The 25,978-nt window shown below is 31.4% G+C and overlaps 1 protein-coding gene and 1 long non-coding RNA gene across 2 annotated transcripts; one reads left to right on the top strand and one right to left on the bottom strand.

The window, feature by feature from the left end:
- Positions 1–467: 467 nt before the first annotated feature.
- On the bottom strand, positions 468–2,636 carry LOC141693177 (uncharacterized). The gene is made up of 3 exons (XR_012563030.1): positions 2,142–2,636; positions 1,432–1,990; positions 468–1,328 (listed from the first exon to the last, which is right to left on the bottom strand). It is a non-coding gene; the product is annotated as an uncharacterized LOC141693177 (long non-coding RNA).
- Positions 2,637–17,639: 15,003 nt separating this feature from the next.
- Positions 17,640–24,921, top strand: LOC141689940 (plasma membrane ATPase 4-like). Its single transcript, XM_074494470.1, has 16 exons — positions 17,640–17,911; positions 20,368–20,487; positions 20,578–20,814; positions 20,920–21,681; positions 21,764–21,886; positions 21,991–22,095; positions 22,236–22,380; positions 22,466–22,630; positions 22,732–22,970; positions 23,062–23,094; positions 23,190–23,271; positions 23,398–23,558; positions 23,663–23,836; positions 23,922–24,104; positions 24,193–24,374; positions 24,486–24,921. Exons 1-16 carry the CDS (start codon positions 17,867–17,869, stop codon positions 24,580–24,582), a joined length of 2,853 nt encoding a protein of 950 aa, XP_074350571.1. The 5' UTR covers positions 17,640–17,866; the 3' UTR covers positions 24,583–24,921.
- Positions 24,922–25,978: the final 1,057 nt, after the last annotated feature.

Raw genomic sequence — 25,978 nt, 5'->3', positions numbered from 1 at the left:
AAACATTTAAGCACTTACCTTGTGATTTTGCAAGCCTTGGACCGTTAAAGTTACAAACGGATTATTTTCATCTAATAACCAGGGCTTACCAATAATATTAACAGAGTTCCCCGAGCCAATTTTCCACCTCATACCTGCTGCAATAACATGCTTAGCTTCCCAAATACTCCACCAAACAAAATTAGGATTGTTACCAATTTGTGCATCCATAAACGAACAATCAGGGAAGTAACGCGCCTTGAAAACCTTATTAACCAAACTGTGAGGATTTTTAATGAATCTCCAACCTTGTTTCCCAAGCATTACGAAATTAAAATCTCTAAAATCTCTTAAACCCATTCCCCCACAAGATTTATGTCGACTCAATTGGTCCCAACTCATCCGGTGTATACTTTTACTAGCTGTTTTCTTAGTATTCCACCAGAATTTCGAAATACATCTCTCCACATCTTTAGTGATCTCTAATGGCAGTAAAAATACGCTCATCGCACATGTTGGCAAAGATTGAATGACTAACTTCACCAGCACTTCTTTTCCGCCCTGGTTGATAATTTTTACATCTCATCCTTGAGCTCGTCTTCTTACTTTATCTTTCAGAAAAACCATCGTTGTCACCTTACTTCTTTTCATCGTATTAGGCAGGCCCAGATACATATAATCATCTCTTGCTTCTTCAATTTGTAAGGTTCTACATAGCTGGCGTCTAGCATCCGTTCTTGTATATATACTATAGAAAACCGATGACTTAGACAGATAGAATTACCAAAATATAAAATACACCCTACTTCTAACAGAAAACCCTCCGTTTCAATATATTGGTTAGAAAATTAAGGCGTGAAAATGTGTTTATTACATTTGACAAAATTTTAAATTCTTTTTAATATATCACATTTTTTTCAGTTATGCCCAAAAATGATTTTGTACCGGGCCTCAATTACTTTAAAGAGAGGATCTTTAGAGAAGGGAAAAAGATACAATTGATGCTTTAAATTACTGTAAATTTGATCGATGCTTCTGCCTAGACACCAGGAACTATATTCATATATGCAAAACATTATTAGCGCAATAATACGATCTTCAGATTCTGAATTCAAAGTGTCAAGAATCGCATTTGATCAGTCACAAGTGGTTTTGCAGTGACATATGGCTTGGCATTCTGCTGCTGTCTCTACGCAAGGTTGGGTTCCTCCTGGTCCATTAATACAGCACCAACATAAGGAATCGTCCGTTGAAGTTTTATCAGCACATAAATTATAACAAAAACAGTCCATTCCTCTCGCCACCTTCAACTTCAAGCATCTTTCGAGAGCTCTTGTTCACCATGTCGCCTGCATATTATACAAATTACTATGAGCATATAGTTAACGAAATTATGTTAAAATACGAGCATGAACAATAATTTACAAAAATAGAAATGTATATTACACTTACATCCGCCAATAAAAGTGTTGGATAGAAAAAAGATGAAACTCAACATGAGTACGGCTAGAAGTTTAGAGGTGGCCATGTTCTAAAAGATGATCTCATCAACAAACTGGGAAAAAATATATATTATGAAAATGGGGGATAGAATCTAAATTTATAGAACGAGCACCTGGAGATTACGTACAAGTTTCTTTGCCTTGTGCATTTCGGAAACTGCAATTTCTGAATATATGTAGATGTTCAATTCACTAAAAAATGTGAAGCTGTGAAAAACTTTAGTACTTCATTGGTAATATGTTGGCTCCGTTACTAAATAAATGCAGAAACTTATATTTAGCTGAGAAGCAAAAATTACTACTTGTATAAGAAATGAGATTTAAACAACTTAGTAAACACCTTATTACGCAGAATTTCCTAATTTCTGAGTATACATGTCCTAATCCATAGAAAGTGTGAGAAGATCGCGAGAACTAATCCTGTTGCCAATTCTGAGTAATCAAATCTGGGGCTTAGATGGAGAAGCCATTTTAGAGTCACTTTGTTGTGAAGATCAAAGTTGTACTTTCTGTGAAGTTCAATAGTGCAAGACAAACATGAGAATGTATAATATAATATAATACGGAGAAATTGCAGAGACAATGTTCGGATTACAATGTATGATGTTGTATAACCCAATGGAAAATATTGATACAATGGTTGCAAATGCAAAACCTAACCTATGTGTGCTGCAGTGCAAATAGGCCAACCAGTATGTCACAAGCAATAAGTAGAACAACAAGCGAAGGACGAGGAGACTGGAGTGGTAACGAGTGGACATGATGATTAGTGAGAATGCCGGGGAGAAGAAGAGCAATGAGGAGTAGCAAACTCAGATGATAAGGATGATGAGTGAGCTAGTAGAGAAGAATGAGACGTAAACGAGGATGATCACCTCATTAACTCACAGGGTTGCACAATTAGAGAAGGCCTTCTTGTGCGATAAACTTCATCTGTGTTTCTGTAATGCTTTTGTGATCAGTATTCAGTTGCTGCTTGGTAGTTTTTGTCATTGTCCTTATATTGTGAATGTAAAATGCAGATGTCCGGGATTTCGTTTACACAATTTTACCTTCTAATGATTATTTTGCTATTCTAGGGCAGTTAAAATATATCTTAATAAAATTAGGCCCGTGGAGCAGAGTACATGTAAATCGAGAGTGCAGTTTATATCTGAAAAGAATTAGGCCCGTAGAGCAGAGTCCTTGTGTGCCAAGAGTGCAATCGGAATGTATTTTAAAATAATCAGGCCCGTTGAGCAGAGTACAATTCCTGGTGATAAGGTGTGTTTGAAATTCAGTCACTTGTGTCCAGTTGCGTATGTTTTGTAACTGTTATTGCTACTGAATTCATTTCGTTTGTATTTTGCTGGTGGAAGATGATGATCCAACCATTTTTTTGGAATTGAACATGTTCAAGATTGTTGGCATATTTTGTGCTAATTACTTATTCTAGACATTTCAGTACTCATACATTTTGACCATCTGATTGTAGTGGCCATGTTGCCTCTCTTTATCTTTTTGCCTAGTCCTATGACTAGACTAGTAGTGTCCACAGAATGGTGTTTTGTTAAATTTATCCTGCTTATAACTATCATGGATCAATGAATGTGTTACTGCGGTTGCTTCTAGTTATGTGCAGTTGAATATTTGTGTTGGTTGAACTATCGTATATGTATATTAGTCTTAAGCTGCATTTGCTGTTTAATTGATCAGATGAGTCTTAAGTTACATTCTGTTTGACGGACGGGTTGTTTTGTGGATTCTTTAAATGATCATATTGTCAGTTTAATCTTGAGCTGCATTTGCTGTTTGATTGATTGGTTGTTTTCTCAATTTGATAAACGTTTGTTTTGTCAATTCTTATTGTTCTTGGTGAAGTAGATAATTTCATTGGTACATTCTGTTGAGTAACCAGCTCATCTGAAACCTTAAGGTGTTAGAGGAAGGCCCCAATAGGATCATATATTTAACACATTCCTTATTATTAGAACTAGTTCTAGTACCGATTTGTTGGACTTTATAACTAAGCATTAAGAATCTTGTTCATACTACGTAACCTATTTCTGAGACTTGATCAGAGTAACAAAAGTACTGAAACTCACTACTAAGGTAGCTTGAATTTTTATTCGCTTTGTACAAGTTTCAAAACTCAGGTGATAATCATACAAGTTCATAAGAAAGATCAGAACATAATTTGTCGTTGGGAATCATACAATGTTCGTGTGGGGTAAAAAAATGTATGAATTGGAAATCGGCCTCGTGTGGAGCATATATAGTTTTACAAGTGCATAGTTAGCTGAATGATCTGTAATGCAACTGAAGGAGTAAATTTTTGGCATCAAGGAGGTGAATCAAATTGAACTCTAAGTTGTCAGTTTTCCACTCTGCAGCAGGACTTACAGAAAGCTTAGCTTCATCATCAACAACTTAGAGCTGATGAAACCACTGGCATAGTGGTACAGTTCTACGCCAAAGACCGCCTACAAACATGTAAAGTAAGATGCTCTCTCTAGCAACAGATTTAAATGAGAAATTCTTTACCACTCAGGAATGTGGATTTAGAGAACATCATGGTTTTCTAACTACAATTCGTTTTTTGGAAAAAAATTCTTTTTTTCCAAACCTTATACCTCAGTTTTGGCTGGAAAACAGATTTTATTATTCACCTGAAGTTGGTCTTTGTATTATTGTAAATCTAAGTGATTGTGCTCCGAAGTTCTGGCAATATGCAGGGATGCATAAACTAAGAAGACCTACATATATCTTTTGTGCTAGATTCTCCGCATTTCGCGTCTCTTAAGTATGCTAGCAAAGCATTCGATTCTATCTACAGAATCTCCCATGTATCGATCAGTGGTTAACAGTTCATCCTTATACAGAAGAGCATGGCTCCATACAAGTTGTCGTGCAAGACTACTACTGCATTTTAACGTTTGTGCCCGAATACTGAATACTGCCATTTGGGTCATTCCTCTATCACCTTAAGGTTTCATGGTCATTTCATCTGTCTTTGTAAAACTATTTCCCCAAATATAATTGTAATTCAGATGGGAAATAATTCTCCATGTGATGTGTCACACTGAAAAAAGCAGTGATCTATCTTAAAAGTGACTACAAAAAATTCTTATGCTCCAACTTTCGGTGGTTTCTATTATATGAAGAGTTCATCTTCAACTTGAACTTTAGCCCATCTTTATACATATATAGTAAACATTGGTTTTAAATTTAGGTTTATTAGGGGAGGGGCACTTTAAGTTAGCTAGTTTTTTACTTTTGAGAAAGATTTGAAGTACACATGGCCACAAACAACACAATCTACTAGTGCAGTTGATAGCAATGGCAACAACCATTGTTTGGTTCAAAGTAAGAATTGGAAAGACAAGTCAGAGAAAAGAAACAAACAGTAGGCAATAGTGGGTAAGTGGACCTTGTACACTTTCTATATTCTTGAGCAGTTATGAATAAACATTCAATTTACAGGGAGCCATCCATTTTTATACCTACAAGGACCTACATTCATTACATACATACATGCTTCATAATCATGCAAGATAACAAAAGCATATTTCACTCCTCTAACTAGGATAATCACTAACCAACTTTTATGTCTTTGATGTGTAATTTTACATGTGTGCAGTGTTCTTTCACATAATTATGTATACATCATAAAGCTTTTACCATCTTATGTTTTTATGTTGATTTACTCCTATATTTCACTCTCAGAAATTGATAGTCCTTACGGAAAGTCATAAAATTTACACCATCTTATGTTCTTTGTCGATTTACTTCTATTTTTTTTTCATAAATTGATGTTTTTTACGAAAATATTTTTATTTTCGAGATTGCTACATCTTATCAAGATATACCGAGTATTTTCGGTTTGATACGAACCTGCATTTAGGTGAAGAACATCAAACATGGAATGGAATCCATAAATGTTCCAAGAATGAGAATTATTGTTGTTAGAATCAACAATAGAGGAAGAATAAGCAACTACATAGTAGATTATAAGAAAAAGCACCGGACAGAAATAAGTGGGCACAGCCACCTAAACTATACTACCCATTATTTTGAATCATTTCATATAAGATTATGCGATTTTGCATCTTTTTTTTTCTTTGACGTTAATAATACATTACTAATATATTCTTGCTTTCCCTTCCGTTCCATTCCTTTATTGTGTGTTTTATGGACTTTATTGATATATATTATTTTAAAATATTTTTTCTTGGTAAAAAACGAGGACCATTGATGGGGTGGGACCAATGGAATTAAGGTGAGCATGAAATATGGAGAAAAGTTAACAAAGTGGAGGAAGGGATTCTCAGACATGCCACTAACTTTCAAGACTGGAAGATTATGCACATGTTGGACCAATATTCCTAAATCATAAACGTTCTCGTGTCCATTTCTTAGTTGTGGTTAAATTATCGTAACAAATACTTCCTCTATTTTTTTAAAAATAACTGATCTTTGCCTTTCTGCTCTCACTTTTAAAAAATTAAAATTTAAAAATATTATAAATAAAAGTATCAATTTAATATATTTTTCAAAATAAGAAGTTTAATTTTTTAACTAGGAAATCAAATCTCCTAAACATGTGTGCCAAAATGTCAATCGGCCTGTAAAAGTTGCATTGGTTGGTTAAAGACGTAATAATTATCATCTTGGTTACGTGTTCGAATTTCATGAAAAAAAAAATTATGATTATATCTCATGAACCAGAACTAGAGTTTATCGCTAAGTGTCGTTTATCTTGGTTCACGTGATTTCGAGGTTATTGGATGAGGTCGTAGAATTTATTATAGTGCGCACCTGAAGTATTGCGGTTGTCAGTTCGCTACGATTCAAAAAAATGTCAATCTACAATTATGTAAAATTCTGGAAATTATGAAGTTAGACATTTGTTTGAGCAGTGCTAAATATATTAAATTGGATGTCAAAATAATATTAAATTATATACCAAAATTTAGTTGTCAAACAAAATTAGAAGGTGATATACTAATGCACGCATAACTATTTTAAATTTATTTGTAAAAAATAGTAAGACCCAATTTATTTATTAATTTCATAAAAATTATATTACATTCTCTATAAATTACACGCTCACACATCAATTTATTTTTTAAAAGTATAAATCCTCATATATTTATATTTACAGGAGTGAGTAAAATCTCATGACACCAAGAAATCATCAACTAGATAAGAATTCTGGGCATTTATAATAGGATCGAAAAATATGTTATAGGTAATGGTGGTATTCCAATTTTTTTCTAGAATAACATAAATGACAAATTATAAGTTTTAATTTATGGTTACGTATGTCTAGATGCACTAACCCATATTATTATTAGAAAAATTAAGAATGGCAACATATCATTTTAATATTTGAGAAAATTATGATTTTTTTTAGAAAAAATATAGCATTTTCCATACACTCTTACACAAGAAATATTACATACTGTTTCACTAGATTCTTTACATATTTTTTATCCGTGTTAGGAACGTATTTTAAGTCTATTATAAAATATAGTTCTATAATTTATTTTTTAAAATTTTTCTTTTTCTATATAAAAGTTTGATCATTATATTTTTATTTAAAAGAAACAAATATTTAAAATTGTTTAGAAAATCATGTTTTACAGGAGTATTAAAATACGTGTAGATTTTCGTCCCCCAATATAAATAATCCAGTGAGACTAAGAGAGTAATTTTCAACATTTTTTTTGCTAATTAAACTCCACAGACACTTAAGGGGACTTTCAAACCTTTTTTCGAATTATAGAGTTAGTGTTTTCACTAAATAAATCAAATATTGGCGTTCAGTCTAGCAGCCAAGTAAATACAAATTTAATATTCAATTCATGTTTATATACAAATTTTAATAAATATATGAAAGGATTTTCGCTATGTTTCCATGGGCACATAATATGTTCTCATGGGCACACAATAAGAAATTATGTGTCAAATTTTTTTATTTTTTTTTACCAAAATATTATGAATATATATGTAAATTTAACATGGTGCTTAAAGAAAGTTGAAATTATCAATTACTATAAAAATCGATATTGGGAACTGGGATAGCAAGAACTGGAAAAGTACTGTGAATGATTGGGGGAGTCCACTGTATCACCCATGTTGTATGTACTTGTGTACGGAGTACTTATTGGTTTTGATTATTTAGTCTTACTTATTCAGACAGCGACATTTTGATTATTTAAATGTGTTAAGCAAGAAAAGATGTGCCAAATAAAATTGCAAGAGAACAAATAAGAAAATGCTAATCAATTTCCTAACCCCCCACGAGGGATAGTTTTAGTTGGGTCAGATAGAATCTTAAACCACTTTATCTCTTATTGCGACTTTCACCCCTTGCAATGTAATATTTGCGAAAAATTATTTTTTATTTATTTATATTAAATACCTCGATAATTATTTAAGATGCATATGTTCTCCAAATAAGTTCAACAAAAATAATATATTTTTTTTTAAAAAATAGAGATAATTCAAATGATGAACGATATATGGCATCTAAAAAATGACTTAAACAAGTATAAAACGAATGGAATCACATATTGAGATAATTAAGCATATGTTGAATATTATATATTTACAAGTACATGTTTCGTTACAATCCGTTTCGATTTTGGACATAAATACAATTTAATGCAAATATTTATTATTAAATTAAGACCAACACTCATAATTAATGAGTGAACAAATGCCTTTTTATCAAATACTAGCTTAAATTTCGTTTCATGCACGGGTTCGTTAATTTTTAAATATTTTTAAAATTTTATTGATCCAATTATATCATAATTTTAATATATTTAGATAAATACAATATAATTATAGATTTATAATAATAAAAATAATAAAAAATTAGGAAGAAGCTGTTGTCGTAATTTAGTAAAATAAGGTTGGTCATAGTTTAGTGGGATAATAATACTATATCTGGTAGTTTAGCAAAATTATAAAACTATCTATTTTTATTTTATTTTTAATAAATAAAATACGGGATAACCGTTGAATCAAAATATAACATATTGCAGTTATTATATTATAGTATCGATAGAAACAAAACTGAAATTGTAAACCGGAAATGCAAATAAAACTCTTAGATTTGAAAAACAAAATCACAATAATAGATTATCCATCAATTCTCGAATCCAATAAACTCCGCTTCAATCAGATGAAAAAAAATAGAAAGTTCTGGTTATTTAGATCTTAAAAATAAAAAATAAATGAAATAGGTAAAATCTTTCTCCTGGAAAAAAATTATTTACGGAAACAAAAATAAGTAAAATAAATTTAAAAACTTGGGATATTTTATCATAAAAATTTGACACAAAAGAGGAGGGAGACATCATACATAGATACTAGATTAAGAATTAGTAAGATAAAATAGCTAAAATTTTAAATAATGATTTGAGTAGGCTTGGTTATAAATATTATTTATGTGCCACATATGTATTATTGGTAAGAGTTTACTAATATTAAACATGCTCTAAGATTTTAACAAAAATAACACTTACATTGGGAGCATGTGACCATCTTATTCAACCAAATAAAACTTACATCGAAAGGATGTGACCATCTCGAGGAACCACATCAATTAAAAAACACTACTAATATCTAAAAGAAAGATAACATGAATTAGTTACTTTAGTGATTTTATTCATCTCAAGTCAAATCTCCCTCTTATGAGGGAGCACAATGGTTGAAATGATAAAGTATGTGTTCTAAATATGTCGACACGGCTGAGTAGTGAGTACTACTCGGTGAGTAGTAAACGTTAAATCTTTTTTGAAAGGTGGAGTAGATCGACCTTACTATTTTTTTTACTAATTTAGATTTATATATCTTCAAAGATACTTAAGATAAAAATTATACGTTGATCTAAAAGCCACGCTCTGTCTGTGATCTCATCATGCTTACTCTCTTCATAGTTTACGCCTATCTTCGTTGAAAATATCAAAGATTGTTTCTTTTTCTTTGTCAAGATGAACTTTTGTTTTAGAAATCTGTTAAATCATCGATGCTAATGCTTGGTATCAAAAATATTAGGGGTTAAATATCAAAGTGATCATTCAACTGAACGCCATATATCAGTTTAATCATCAAAGTTAACGGGGTATCATTTGAATCACTAAAGTTATAATAAATATCATACATATACCTCAAAATATGTGTTCGAGAATTAAAATTTATTTTATGGAGTTCTATATATTTTTCTTGAATCCTATTACAACCAAATGAAAATGTATGAATTCTAGTATTTTCTATAATATAATAAGATTTTTAAAAATTTATCTACTATTTATTTTTAATTTTGTATTCATTTGATTTATTTAAATAAAAATAATTAGTAGATAAATTTTAAAAATCTCAAAAAATCATCTAAAATACTATGAATTCATAACTTTTCATTTGGTTGTAATAAGATTTAAAAAAAATGTTTAGAACTCCATAAAATAAATTTTAATTCTCGAGCACATATTTTGAGGTATCTGTTTAATATTTATTATTACTTTAGTGATCCAAATGATACCCCGTTAAGTTTGATGATTAAGCTGATATATGATCTTCAGTTGAGTAACCACTTTGATATTTAACCCAAAATATTACTCGCCGGGTCTATCCAGTTTTTTATATTGAGTTTGGATACAAATGTTAAAAAAAGAGTTATTAGTAATAAAAATCAGCCGATTCGATTAACCGATTAATCGGAGTTCGGACGGATCCCGTCTTGATTAATCGGAAATCGGGTCAAAGAGCGTTTTTTTAAAAACGGTCAAAAGTCGGTCGATTTGGTCAAAATCGGTCATTTCGGTTAAAGGGTGAAAATTAATTAAAAAAAATATTTTTTTAAAAAAAATAATAATTAAAATTCAAAATAATAAATAATATTTAATAATATATTTACTTATATTGACTATCATATGCCCATAAATCATAATACCCAATAATTGAATAAGTTTATTAAATTAAATTACTATTATTTCTTCTGAAAATTTACTCGATTGATTCATTCATTTCACAATCTCCTGTAATTGATTCGCTATGTAATTAATTTTAACATATCACGTATTTATATCTAATTTATATATAGTAGTTCTAACTTTCTACCTACTAAGTAGTGAGTGTTAATTTATTATTTATGAACTATCTATAAAAGAATATACATAAACCACTTAAATATCAAATATAAACCGATTATATGTGGTATTATTTTTTTAATTCTTATGAAAATTTAATGACATTTAAGTAGAATTATATTTTATTATTTAATTAATTAAATTACTTTCGATTAATGCTCCGATTAATAAATCCGATTAATCACCAATTATTCGATTAATCACTGAAAAGTACCTCTACCGAAGGATGCAGATTTCCGAATTTTAGAACACTTGTAAAAATTGCTTCCTCCATCCCATTCAATTCGAATTTTGACAAATTTTATCCATTTCTTTTGAATTATTAGCAAAATTACTCATTTTTGAGGGGATGATTGATTTTTCCGCTTTTGATATTCATTTAATACTTCGGTGTCTAATTTTATGCAAGATACATATTTATCAATTAGGAACTCGTTTTTTTTATTCTGAGATACTTATTTGTGAATTGCATATCCAATATAATTTTTTTACGATACCTGTTTGCCAACCCATTTGCCAATTGGGGTAACCAAAGTGGTAAAATTAGTCTTCCCTTCCAAACATTATTACTTTTATAAATTTTCACCAACAAATTATTATTTCTAATATTCTTTCATTCATTTCTATACTATTTGGATATACGATTCAATTCTATATATTTCAAAAATGCCCAAAACTAGTAAAATTATATAATATAAAAATTAACTGCATCTACTTTCAATCCTATATATTTTTCTTTTTTGAATGTCACTTTCAATTCTATACATTTTAAAAGTTACCAAAATTAGTGAATTTTTATAATATAAAAATTAAGTATATCAGCTACTTTCTTTCACTACACTTACTTTATATATTAAATATTATTTAATCACACCACTTTACCTATTTCTCTTACTTTTTAATAATAAATTATATTTTTGCATAATATACATACCCAAATCTTTCAAAGGGACGAAGGGGGAGACATAAAGTGGATATAGCAAGAAAAGTAGTGGGTTTTGTTAAGTTTTTATAATATAAAGGTTTACTGTTTCATGATACGTTTATAATGTAAATAAACCAGAGGGGCATTCAAAAAATGAAAGTAAAGAAATGCGTAAGATAGAGGAAGTACGAAACATGTTCCAAAATGACTCAATATTATTCGTGCGATTCATATTTATACATGAGGGGTCCATATTATTACTGAGTGGCCAATATACCGATAAGTGATGACTAAATATTTTGAAATCATTTTTGAAAAGTTGTTTGAGACTTTATACTTTATGAATCAAAATTAATCGAACAACCAGATGTGTTAATCGTCATAAATAAAATCAATTTGCATTTATTTGTATCATCTATTATATATATAATAGAGCAAATAGGTGGTTAGATGAGACATTTTATTTCACTTAAAATTACTAAATTATTCCTTATTAATAAATACAAATAATTTTTAAATTTAATAACATGTATTAGTTACGCCCAAGTCATTATTACTCATTAATAAATATAAATAATTGTCATATTTAATAACATATGTTAATTATACCTAACTCATTAATGTTAATAATTTTATATATATTATCATTTAATATTGAATATTATAAATATCTAAAATTAAATCATATTTTTATATATATAGACTAAATTTTTATTTTATTTTCTGAAGACTCTATGTAAAATAAATTGATTTTCAACAATTAAATTTAATATGTTAGCTAATCTGAAAACGATAATGTTAGTGTATTAAACATTAAACCCAAAAAATATGAGAGATATTCTCTTTATAAATTAATAAAAATGCGGGTTATGAGGGGATTTTATAATAAATTTAAGATTCTTATTATATGGCAAAATCGAATATAAACTAATATTGGTTTGAAGATTTTGAATATATGTGATAAAATATTAAAATATCATGTTCATTACAGTTACAACTTATTGTAAGGTGAATCATATTTTACATTTACCAGTTTAAAGATTTTTTTCAGAGATATAAGTAATATATTTATAAGATTACTACAGTTTTACAGAAATCGTGAATTTCGCTGATAAACCGCTAGAAGGCAACCGAACGATTTATAGAGCAAAATCGGAGTATAAAATATTTTTGACATTTTCATCCAAAATTGACGATTTTCCGGTCAAAATTCGACGAATCAAGCACATGATTTGAGGCTCCGCAGAGAAGAAAAGGAAAAGGAAATATACTCTGAGTTGATGAAGTACGACAATTTTAAATGAAAAAACCAAATGGTCGTCGAATGGAAAATGAAAAGTTAGGAAAAAAGATAAGGAAAATGAAGAGAGAGAAGTAAAAAATAATTAAGACTCTTATTATTTTAATAAATATTACACACAAAATAATGTTATAGCTTGGTACAGATGTACAAATGACAACATGACGGTTTTACACATCTCAAGTATAATAATTTTACTTATATATTTTAAAAATCATATAAAAGTATGTCCGATTTTATTCTAATTTTAGCATTCCGATAAATTCCCGATTTTTGATAAATCGCAAATCGGTATTTCAACCAATTTAGTCCAATTTCCAATTTCTCTAACAATGGATTACTCACCTAATTATTAATATATATATCTATTATAGAAAACGAAATATATTGAAAAACATATTCATATTATCAATTATCATATTCAACATGTCGACTTTCAGATTCAATCATTACATTTTGTGCTAAGTAAAGTAAGAATTACCACAAATTAATTGTATCACTAATTGTACCTTGTAAGCATCTATAATAACTCTTTAATTAACTCCGTAATATTTCATTCTTATGAGTTGTCTTTTATGAGTTCTAATTATTTTCATGAGAGATGTGTGCTTTAATTTGCATTATATTTTGATCGTATATTTCAATTTTTTTGCCGCACATTCAATTCAGTTTGAGAGAAAACACGTTAATTATGCCATCGATCTCAATTCCATAAATAGAGATATTTAGTTAATCGATCAACAAGAAGTAACATGAATATATTATCAATAATTACAATCATAATAATACCAATTCACGAAATATAGAGCATGCCTGTGCATTGCACGGGCTATAGAGCCAATTACTTTTAAATCTCCATGATTCCGTACCCGTTTGAAAAATTAACTTAGGACTTAAAACGAATAAACAACTTACAAGTGACTAGTATATAAATATTTATAAATTATACAAGTGTTTGAATAATTTTATTTATAAGTCATAATATTTTACATAAATGAAATGAAATAAAAATAAAATTATCTTAATTCTTATATTTTAAGTTAGATTAACATTTAAAAATATATATTATGAAATTAAAATAAATAAAAAATCAAAATATTAAAATACATAAAACATCAAACTTAATTAATTTGTGAAACTCATATATACAAGTGCTCCATTTTATTCATGAAAATAAAACAACACCTTATCATTCCCTAGTTTATATATACTATTTGTACCATGGTCAAGTGTAAAAGTCCACAAGCTAATTATAATTAATAATTTATCGAAGATTTTATAGATGAGGAAATAATAAAAAAATCAATCTACTACTATTAACTGTTCTGACCGAAACTGCTATGACAAAAACTCAGATAATTAGTAAGAAAAATCAAACTTACCTGCACCAAATAACAACACCAAAACTTGATCCGAGTTGACTTGTCCCTTGCCTAGTAGTGGAGGAGGACAATAATGTTTCTTACGAATTTACAGAAACTACGTATAGATTTTAGCTAGCTCTTCACGATTATGTGTAGGCAGTTGAACTTTAAACGGGTGTCTCTACTGGCTAATCTATTGCTCGTGTAGCTACTATCTGACACCAAATAATAATTCACTTTTTTTTTATTTTCTTCTAATTTTAGCTTTGAGTATGAAATAAAACAAACTGATAATGAAAAATATATGATAAAATTCTCAAATAATATTTTATTTTATTTTCTCATCATAATAGTTTAATAAATAAATAGAAAAGATGTGGCGGCATTTTATATAAATTTTTAAAAAAGTAGTAAAAATTTTATATTCTCAAAAAATTATCTATCGGGGATGTTCCTGCGAGAAAGGACACTTTGGCCGCTTTAAAGAAGTAAATTGCATATTTGTGATCATATTTTTGTGCTGATTTAAAAAAAGTGACCAAATTTTTTACTTTCACAAAACAGATGCTATATATTTAAAAATTAATGTAAAATATGACCACCATAATGCTATTCATTCACTCTGATATATATTCCCTCAGTTTCACCCAATTATTATCGTTTCTGAGAGAGTATTCGTCGTCACATATTTTAAGATAAATAAAAAATATAATTCTATCACTTTAAAAAAAATTATTTTTCAAAATAAAATTAAAATGTTGAAACTTTTATTCATAATTTTTTTTTTTTAAAAAAATGTTACATAACTATACTTTATATTCATCTTAAAATGCGTATAGGACAGTTGGGAGAGACGGAGGGAGTATAATTTATAAGACTTGGTCCGTGAATATAATATCATTTAACAATAACAATATATCACATCAGTATGTATTATCCCGTTTCCTTAAAATAAATCATATTATTTTATGATATTTTAATTTCAGGAATATCCTAATTGATATCGTAAATAATATATATGCAGTTTCTTGGTCAAGATGGAAAAATAAAACAAGATTACGATTAGCTGAATTTTAGAAAGCGTTTGGACGCACCATGCGAATGAGAATTAGAGCAATGAGAATGAAGGGTATAAGAATGAGAATAAAATGACAATCCAAGGGGTGTGCTGAGTTTGATTTACCCATCAAGAGGGAATTCCAAGAGGGAATTCCATTAGGTTTAAGTTTCTGATTTCCATTAACCGGACACATTAACCATCAACCGAACACCCCTAATTTTTAATGACTGACAGCTACAATCAAGTGTTCAAGTTGGAACTGTATTTCTTTTATGCGGTACAATAAACATGCATATGAAGATAGGGAAGAATTGAACAATTGATGTTTGATAATACATGAAAGGACCACTAGCGCCACCCTTTGGACAGAAGCAGAGGATCTTTCAATTATATCAGAAGCTGGAGTGGAGTGGAGGAAGAGCATCTATCTCATTATCTTCGGTGGTTGTAGTAAATTCGATTACGGTAATCGAGGAAGAAGGGGATTTCTGTTATGCTTAATTTTTTGCATAACGGTACTACCCCGAATTAATTCTTAAAATATTTTGCCGATATGATACGATATATATCACATTTTAATTTATGAGTACATATATATGTACATAAAATTTTATTTTGGTACATAAGAAAATACCAAATATTATAATTGAGAAATATTTTGTGAAACAATCCAAGTACCTAGCATTTTCGGTTTTGTATAGTGCATAATATAATTTTTTTTTTACTAAATTATAGTGCATAATATTGTCACCGGCTTTTATGGACATCTACAGCGATAGAAAATTGACCTGGAGTACAATACTGTCCACCGGACCAGATTAGTATGTCTTTTTAGGCAAATAGTGTTGTCAAGATTTGGATATTTTATATTTTCTTATAAAGAAAATTGAAAAAATCAGGGAAAAGTAATAAAACTTGAGATATGCCCGTTTAACAAAAGAAAAAATAATAATTATATTCCTCATTTCTTATCAAATACTCCCTCCGTCCCTCCCAAATGTTTACATTTGGGTGGGGCGCGGAGTTTAAGAAAAATGATAAAGTAGTGGAGAAAAGTTGAAAAAATGAGTAAAGTAGTGGGACCGATTAATATTATATGTATAAAGTGGTTATAGTGGAGGAAAATAGTGGATGTAGTTAATTTAAAAATTATAAAAACTTTACTATTTTTGGAAAGTTTTGAAATGTAAACAATTGGATGGGACATCCCAAAAAGGAAAGTGTAAACAAATGGGAGGGACAGAGGGAGTATAATTTAGGAAAAGTAATATACATATTTTTTTTCTTCAATACTTTGAACGTTGGTGTATGCCTGTGTAATTAATCAAATAAGAAATTCAAAAATCTTTTCTTCAAATCTTTTTATAAATATTTTATTTATTCGGTAACATTAGTTCAAGATTAAGGCCCCGTTTGGTATTGCTGTTACAGAAAGTTATAATAATTTTTTGCTGCAAAGCTGTCAGACTGTCAGACAGATGTTTGGTAAATTCTAAAAATTACTGTCTGAAAAGTGTTTTTGGTCTAAAAGTTGTGTTAGCAAAAACATGTCCCCATGCTTTTGAAAAAAAAACTGTTTTCATTTTTTGCAGAAAATAGCTATCAGTTTCACCTTCAAACCTTCTCAAAAATATTATTTATATACATTATATCTCAAAATCTGCATAAATTAAAAAAATTACCAAACAGTCATATAATTTTCTTGACAACACTTTTTCCATCGGCGCCTTTTCTCCCGGCACAACAATTTTTAATAGCACTACCAAACGAAGCCTAAATCAATAAAAAATTTGATAATAATACGGGGGAATCTTATAATTTCTCCAATAAATTAATACCATTTGACAATAATTACAGAAATAGAAAAATGCAAAGTCTCAAAGAGAGCAATGTTGAGTGTTGACAAGGTAGAGGCACTTTTGTGTGGGGAAGAAACCGCAATTTTGACAGTGTGTGTTGAAGAGGAAAGAAATCCAAGTATTCAAATGCCAGTGCAACCTCCACCTCATCCGGTCTCCGGTCACCACAAATAAAAAAAAATATTCTCCTACATATTTGCATTTGCATTCAAAAGGCATATACAAAATATACAAAATGAGGAGTAATACGTATCCCATATATTTTTTCCAAAATTTTTAGCAAATATAATTGATACATGATTGATTTTAGTTAGTGAAGACATATAAATATTCGCAGGTCCTATATTATTATTGAAAAAATTGTCTATTATTCAGGTGACACATCAGATTTGGGGAAATTTTTGAATAAAAATTTGGGATCTGCAATATCTTTTTCATATAAAATAAAAGAAAAAAAAATCCACCTGTAAATGCATGTATATAAAGAGGCAGAGCAGGCTGAAAAGCAAATCCCACCCTCATTCTATCTCTCTCCGTTTTATCTCTAAAACTCTCATCACCCCAAGACTTTTGTTGGCCCTTAGAGATAACTCATTCAATGTTTCATTAACTACTATCCCCCCCTCTATCCCTAATTATTTTAATATATATTGATCTTTCTCTATATATATGAGTGTTTCTCCTTTCATTTAACCTCAGTTTTCTACAAGTTGGTGGTGTTTTAGAGTCTTCTGAAGATGGGCCTCAGTCTTGAAGAGATCAAGAATGAAACTGTTGATCTGGTAATTTCCTTAATCTCAATCCTAATCTCCCCTTTTCTTATTATTTTATTCATGTTTAGGGGATTAATCTCCCTTTATTCTAATTCAAAGATCTTGTACCATTACTCTGGTGAATGAACTAATTAATCTTTTCTTCCTTATATCTAACCATGTAATTCTCCCCGTCCTCGCCCAGCTAAACATACTCAGTATATCCCGTCTCGGACTAGGAGTAAACATATATGTGTATATACTTTGCTTTTCAGTTACATGCATCCGGTTTCAATTGCCGGATTTTCTTCCGTGTTATTAACTACAGTATTCATGAATATATATTATGTAATCATATATTTAATTTGTTTCAATCACCTAATTAATGGGATATGATAGAAGTTTAAAAGACTATAATTTAACGAACCTGCACATTCATAGCCGGAAATATTTGTATGTACAAACACTACAACATGAGTCTTCACATGTTCAGTGTTTTGTAGTACATGTATTAGTTAGTTCCGTGATATCTTTCTTTAGAATTACGTGTAATTTTGTACATGTATCATATACTAAATCTAGATATCTTTTATGTAATACTTCTGAATCAATTCTTTTCTCTTTTAACCAAATTTCTCCCATTTTTTGTGCGTAATTTATGCATTTGAGATTATATTTATAAATTTATAGTATGTTTTATTCTTATTTATATCATATCTAGATATGCAAGATACTCATTTTAGAAAATCTCAATTTAATAAGATAAATATTATTTGCGTGTGTATTATATTTCTTTTTTTAAAAAGCTATAACAAAAAAAGGAAAGATTTAGTAAAAGAAAAGATTATATCAAAATTAATAGAATCTGCTTTTAAAGCTAGATTATAAAATTAAGTAGTGCCCGGTCCCAAAAATCTGATCAAATGATGTGGTTAACCATGATTAGTTCTGATTTGTTGGTGCATATGCAGTAGGGTCCCATAATATTATAGGTTTGTCGAGTGTGTGCTTAAAAATGTAATTGATGAATTGAAAAAATTTTATTGGTGAAGATTTTTGTGAATGCAGGGATTTACCATTATTAATGAACTCTGCACCAATATTTTGTGGAAATCTCATCAATTATCCATGAATATATACTAGAAAAATTATAATATTGTTAGGGAAGTTTCAGTTTTTACGTGACAATTCAGCATTTTGTAGAATTTTTTGGAAAAATTTGGGAAGCATAACATTTTTATTATCAAAAAGATAACAGAGAAAAATCATGTCTAGTTTCGTCTTTTAACATGTTTCTGTTAAAAAGTTGGGTACTATTCCAGAATTCCGTGGTACCCTCCGCAAGTCTCATATGATTCTTTCACGTCTCTTTGTGTCTCTGTGTCTGTAAGTGTTGTTTTACTAATTTACCCCTAAGCTAAATGATAATTTCAATATTACCCCTGAACAAATACTATTAAAGAAGGCATAAGAAAGCTTTTGGGTAGTGCTGCAAGGACAAATGCGAGAGGGCCCACTAAAACTGTAGCTTTGTTCTTTTCTTTTTTAATTATTTTTTTCAACCTTATTTTTGTTAGCTTGCTTAAAGTTTTTATTGTGTCCACTTTGTTAGTGGAAAGTCAACTTGCATGACTACACATATATTTGTACGAGGCTTTTTTTTCTTTTTTTTTTAAAAAATATTGTTTTTATATAAGGCCTAATTTTCTTACCTATAATGATTATTATAACCAAGCATGGGGACAAAACACAAGTTGAAACTTGACTATAACCAACAATGTTAATTCAAGAAAATACAAAAGAGAACTCACCTACTTTCCCTGACCTAAAATTTTGGTAACTTAAAATAATAATCAGTGTACTTTATTAAGAATGATTAAACAATTAAAAGTTAATTACAGAGTTAACAAGGTTAAGCACCTCTATTAGGCTTTTATTGTCATTATGCTCCTATAAAGTATATTGTAAAACTATAGTTAACGTAATTTACGAACAAATTATACTGGATGCATTTGGTTTGATGGTCTACTCCAAAGCAGGTGCATATTGAATATGTTTGGAATTTGGTTTGGTCTATTGTAAACCGTTTGAATCCAGAATAATTGCGAGTACTGAAAAATATGGTGGTGACTGGAGTAATCGAACTGAAATAAACTACACGAGAATAGTTCGTGATATGACTTGAAGTACTCAGAGTTTCACAAATGAAATTACTTATACAGCAAGCATAATTTTTATGTGATTTGATCAGTTGTTAGTATGGGGTTTAACATATTTATACATTTTGAATCTTGCTTTGATATAATATTATATGCTGGTTACATAAAACTTGAATAATTACTTTCGAAGTTATCCCATGTAGATGGATTGATGTTCAGATTTAGTAGGAATAGAAACTTTCTCGTAGATATTTGACTGCTAGCCAATTATATGTGGTTTTTGACAAACTTGGATCAGTGGTTGACTGATTGTAGTTCTGATTACAGGAAAAGATTCCGATAGAGGAAGTTTTTGAGCAGTTGAAATGTACTCGAGAAGGTTTAAGTGCGGACGAGGGAGCCAACAGGCTTCAGATCTTCGGACCCAACAAATTGGAAGAGAAAAAAGTAATTTTGTTTGTCATTAGTTTCTTTTTATAGTCAAATAATCTAAGACTAGAATTTTAAGGCTAACGGGTAACTTGTTTGGAAAAATAGGAAAGCAAAGTACTCAAGTTTCTTGGCTTTATGTGGAATCCACTTTCATGGGTCATGGAAGCTGCTGCTATAATGGCCATTGCACTGGCTAATGGTGATGGGAGACCTCCAGATTGGCAAGATTTTGTCGGCATTATTTGCTTGCTTGTTATCAACTCCACAATTAGTTTCATTGAAGAAAACAATGCTGGTAATGCTGCTGCAGCACTTATGGCTGGTCTGGCTCCCAAAACAAAGGTATGCATGTGTACATTGTATATATCTAGAGAACTCGAAGTGGATATTGTCATCGAACATAGAGAACATTTTGTTGTTTTTCTCATTCTGCATGCATCAATTCAGGTTCTTAGAGATGGTAGATGGAGTGAACAAGATGCTGCGATCTTGGTTCCCGGAGACATCATCAGTATTAAGTTAGGAGACATTGTTCCTGCAGATGCACGTCTTCTTGAAGGCGATCCTTTAAAGATTGACCAATCTGCTCTCACAGGGGAATCCCTTCCGGTGACTAGGAATCCTTATGATGAAGTTTTCTCTGGTTCAACTTGTAAACAAGGTGAGATTGAAGCTGTGGTCATTGCTACTGGGGTCCATACTTTCTTTGGAAAGGCTGCACATCTCGTGGACAGCACAAACCAAGTTGGCCACTTCCAGAAGGTGCTTACCGCTATTGGAAACTTTTGTATCTGTTCCATTGCCGTTGGAATGTTGGTCGAACTTGTCGTCATGTACCCAATTCAGCACAGGAAGTATAGGGATGGAATTGACAATCTCCTGGTTCTATTGATCGGAGGTATTCCCATTGCTATGCCCACAGTTCTGTCAGTTACAATGGCTATTGGATCGCACAGGCTCTCGCAACAAGGAGCCATTACTAAGAGAATGACTGCTATAGAAGAGATGGCTGGTATGGACGTCCTCTGTAGTGATAAGACCGGAACACTGACCCTTAACAAGCTAACTGTTGATAAGAACTTGATTGAGGTATTTGCAAAGGGCTCTGATAAGGAACATGTGTTACTTTGTGCTGCACGAGCTTCAAGAACTGAAAACCAGGATGCGATTGATGCTGCTATAGTTGGAACACTTGCTGATCCTAAAGAGGTCCATGTCTTTCTTTGTCCATTCTTCTTAGTGTTTAACAGAATCTAGCGATGTGCTCAAGGTGGACGTTTAACTTTTTCAGGCTCGAGCTGGAATTAGAGAAGTACACTTTCTTCCGTTCAATCCCGTGGACAAAAGGACTGCCTTGACTTACATCGATTCGGATGGAAATTGGCATAGAACCAGCAAGGGTGCTCCAGAACAGGTAGTTTAATACTCAAATCTCCTTGGTCTCCCTGCTTGTAGCATCAGAATATATGTATTATTGTTGCTCACTTACTTGGGTTGAATGCTCTTATTGTACTTCAGATCCTTACTCTCTGCAATTGCAAGGAAGATCTTAAGAAGAGGGTTCATGCCATGATTGATAAGTTTGCGGAGCGTGGGTTAAGATCACTAGGTGTTGCAAGCCAGGTTTGATAGGATTCTATTCTGAATTATTTCATTACACTCATTATCTCTATCTGCTTGCTCTGAATCTAATTATTTCATTTGCATCTCTCCAGACTGACATATTAATTTCTCCCAACATTGGTGTTTTGAAAATATTGTAGGTCGTGCCTGAGAAATCAAAAGACAGTGCTGGTGGTCCATGGCAGTTTGTTGGATTGCTGTCCCTGTTTGATCCACCGAGGCATGACAGTGCTGAGACTATTCGCAGGGCTCTCCATCTTGGTGTAAATGTGAAGATGATTACTGGTAATTAAATTAATCAAACTTCGCGTCTCTACCAAAATCACATATTTTTGTTTCCTTAATTAATTGTTGTTCACAATATATTCAGGTGATCAACTTGCCATTGCAAAGGAGACTGGGCGAAGACTGGGAATGGGAACAAATATGTATCCTTCTGCTTCTTTGCTTGGTCAAGACAAGGATGCATCAATAGCAGCACTTCCTGTCGAAGAATTGATTGAAAAGGCAGATGGATTTGCTGGGGTTTTTCCTGGTAGGTTGTTGGTTTTGCAAATTCTTTTTGCATACTTCAGTTCTATTTCTAGTTTTAAGACTTTGAGATTGTTCTAATTCTTGATTCTTGAAAATGTATAGAGCACAAATATGAAATTGTCAAGAAGTTGCAGGAGAGGAAGCATATTTGTGGTATGACTGGAGATGGTGTCAATGATGCCCCTGCTTTGAAGAAGGCAGACATTGGAATTGCAGTGGCCGATGCTACTGATGCAGCACGAAGTGCTTCGGACATAGTTCTTACGGAACCTGGGCTTAGCGTTATCATAAGTGCAGTGCTAACAAGTAGAGCAATCTTCCAGAGGATGAAAAATTATACAGTTAGTACCTATTTACTTTACTTATTTTTACAAGAATTGATCATATATCATCACCGAACTTATAATGATTTTTGTCCTTGTGGTTTGGCAGATATATGCAGTATCCATCACAATCCGTATTGTGGTAAGTTGGTGATAACAGTAACTAAATCAACAAATACAGTACTATGAGTTATATGTTTTTATAGTTGATTTTGTTTTCTTTCGCTTCATTCACAGTTTGGGTTCATGTTTATCGCTCTGATATGGAAGTTCGACTTTTCTCCATTCATGGTTTTGATCATTGCCATCCTAAATGACGGTATGATGATATGCTCATAATCTTCTATTATTAAATATTAACCAAGTAATCTTTCCGTTTTCATTGAATATTGTTATCCTTGGGTGGTTATGTACTGACACAATATATCTATGTTATGTTTATAAGGAACTATTATGACAATCTCAAAGGATCGAGTAAAACCATCTCCATTGCCTGATAGCTGGAAGTTGAAAGAGATATTTGCTACTGGCATAGTGCTTGGAGGTTACTTGGCATTACTAACTGTTATCTTCTTCTGGTTGATGAAGGATACTGATTGGTTTCCGGTATGACTTTTTGTTTTGTCTGTAAATTACTCCGACTTTTTTCCCCAGAAGATCTACTTCTAACATTGACAGTTCATTTATTAATATATTGTCTTTTGGTTCAGAACACATTTGGTGTGAGATCTATCAGATATAATCCTGAGGAAATGATGGCAGCCCTCTATCTCCAAGTCAGTATTGTAAGCCAGGCTCTTATTTTCGTCACAAGGTCACGCAGCTGGTCCTTTGTTGAGCGCCCTGGATTCTTGTTGCTTGGTGCCTTCCTAATTGCACAATTGGTATGGTTAAATTCCTTCAGAATATAGTTTGCACTTTTTGGTTGGTTAGATAAGCAGATAAAACTTGAAAACCATTGTTCTTCAGATTGCAACTCTGGTAGCTGTGTACGCAAACTGGGGATTTGCCAGGATTCATGGATGTGGATGGGGATGGGCTGGTGTCATATGGCTATACAATATTGTATTCTATTTCCCGCTTGATATCATGAAATTCGCTACTCGTTATGCTTTGAGCAACAAGGCTTGGCAAAGCATGATTGATAACAGGGTACTTTCAATGAACATCTTCAGATTAGATTATTTTCTCTCTATTTCCATCTCGACCTAAAATGTGTCGTATTCTTATTTTTGCTTAGACTGCTTTTACAACCAAGAAAGACTACGGAAAAGAAGAGAGAGAAGCTCAGTGGGCTCTAGCTCAAAGGACTTTACACGGACTTCAGCCACCAGAGGCCTCTAACATCTTTAATGAGAAGAGCAGTTACAGAGAACTTTCTGAGATTGCTGAACAAGCCAAGAGAAGAGCAGAAGTCGCAAGGTATGTAAATTCGTCACCTCCTATAACTTGCAACCGTCATTTTGTTAGAACCACATTACCCAAGTTACTCTAGGATGGAACATAATATTGAGTGTTAAATGTGTTATTTAGGCTCCGAGAACTCCACACTCTCAAGGGGCATGTTGAATCAGTGGTGAAGCTCAAAGGTCTCGATATCGATACAATTCAACAGCATTACACAGTCTAAAACAAGCTAAAGAGAGATACGTAACTCGAGAGCGAGTATGCCATTGCTCAAGAACTTATCTGAAACGATAAGAGATAAAAGAGAAGGCGTTAGTAGTTAACATAAGAAGTGTACCATAAGAAAAAGCACTGTGAACATTGGCCTGTGTGCTAAAATCCCAGCAGTACTTTGTGTTGCATTTTCTTACATTACCATGTGTTTTTGATGTGCGTTTGGTTTTCTTCCTGTTTTAGAAGTTAGATTAAATTAAAAATATGCTCTACTGCAATTTCTTCTTATATAAATGTTGAAAGGTAAAAGCATACAAAGATCACATCTTTGGATCTTAGTAAATTTATACCCGAAGTTTCTTAAGAATTTCCCCGAGTTGGGCCTAATTTGTTTTCGTAATCATAATATTTAGCCTCTAAATTATTTTAGACGTCTCAAATTCATTTAGCATCTTGTATATATTTGAACCAAAATATCAAACATCAATTGTTAATTCTCATCTCATTCTAAAAAAGAGTACCATCGAAGTGTTATTTTGTAAAATGTTTTGAAAGATAAGATGTTTTACTGAATGTAATATACAAAATCTACAAATATATAAAATTTACAAATATATGTTTGTGTTAATGTACGATCATGTATCACATCAAATACAGAAATGAAAAAGCTCATAAAACACAGAACTAAAATCATTAAAAATGATTAATGAAAAGTAGTCTCTCCTATGATTGAGAGTTTCTCTGTCTTGTTCAAGTAACAAGTTATATTCATTTCATTTCTTATTTTTTTGTCATACAAAAATCATGGAACATTCGAAACAAAAGTTGGAGGAATTATATGCAAAATTGTCATTAGAAGATGAGGAGGAAGGAGGGGTTATTATTGCGTCGGAGGAGATCGTGAAGAAGAAGGAGGCTTTCATTCTGGTGGGACGTTTCTTGACGGAAAAGAAAATTAACTTTGTGGCAATGCAAAATGTGTTAGCAGATTTATGGCGTCCAAAGGAGGGTGTGGAAATTCATGATATAGGAGGAATGAGATATACTTTTGCGTTTTATCATCCATTGGATCTTCAGAAGGTGGTAGATGGAGGCCCATGGTCCTTTGAACAAAGTTTGTTAATTGTTAATGAGGTTAAGGAGAATGGTGATCCAAGGGAAACAACGTTAGATGATACAGAAATTTGGGTTCAAGTATATGATTTGCCAAATGGATTCATCTCGGAGAATATACTCCAAAGCATAGGTAACTATATTGGCGTATATGTAAAGTCTGATCCGGCAAATTACGATGAATTATGGAAAACATATGTTCGAGTTCGTGTTAGAATGAATGTTAGTAAACCGATAAAGCGAAGGATGAAGATTAAGAGATCGGGAGGGGACTGGAGCTGGATTCATTTCAA

The sequence above is a fragment of the Apium graveolens genome, chromosome 10 (genome assembly GCF_009905375.1).
Source record: "Apium graveolens cultivar Ventura chromosome 10, ASM990537v1, whole genome shotgun sequence".
NCBI classification, from domain to species: Eukaryota; Viridiplantae; Streptophyta; class Magnoliopsida; order Apiales; family Apiaceae; genus Apium; species Apium graveolens.
Note: the sequence above shows the minus strand (reverse complement) of the source record. Positions and strands in the feature narration are given on the sequence as shown.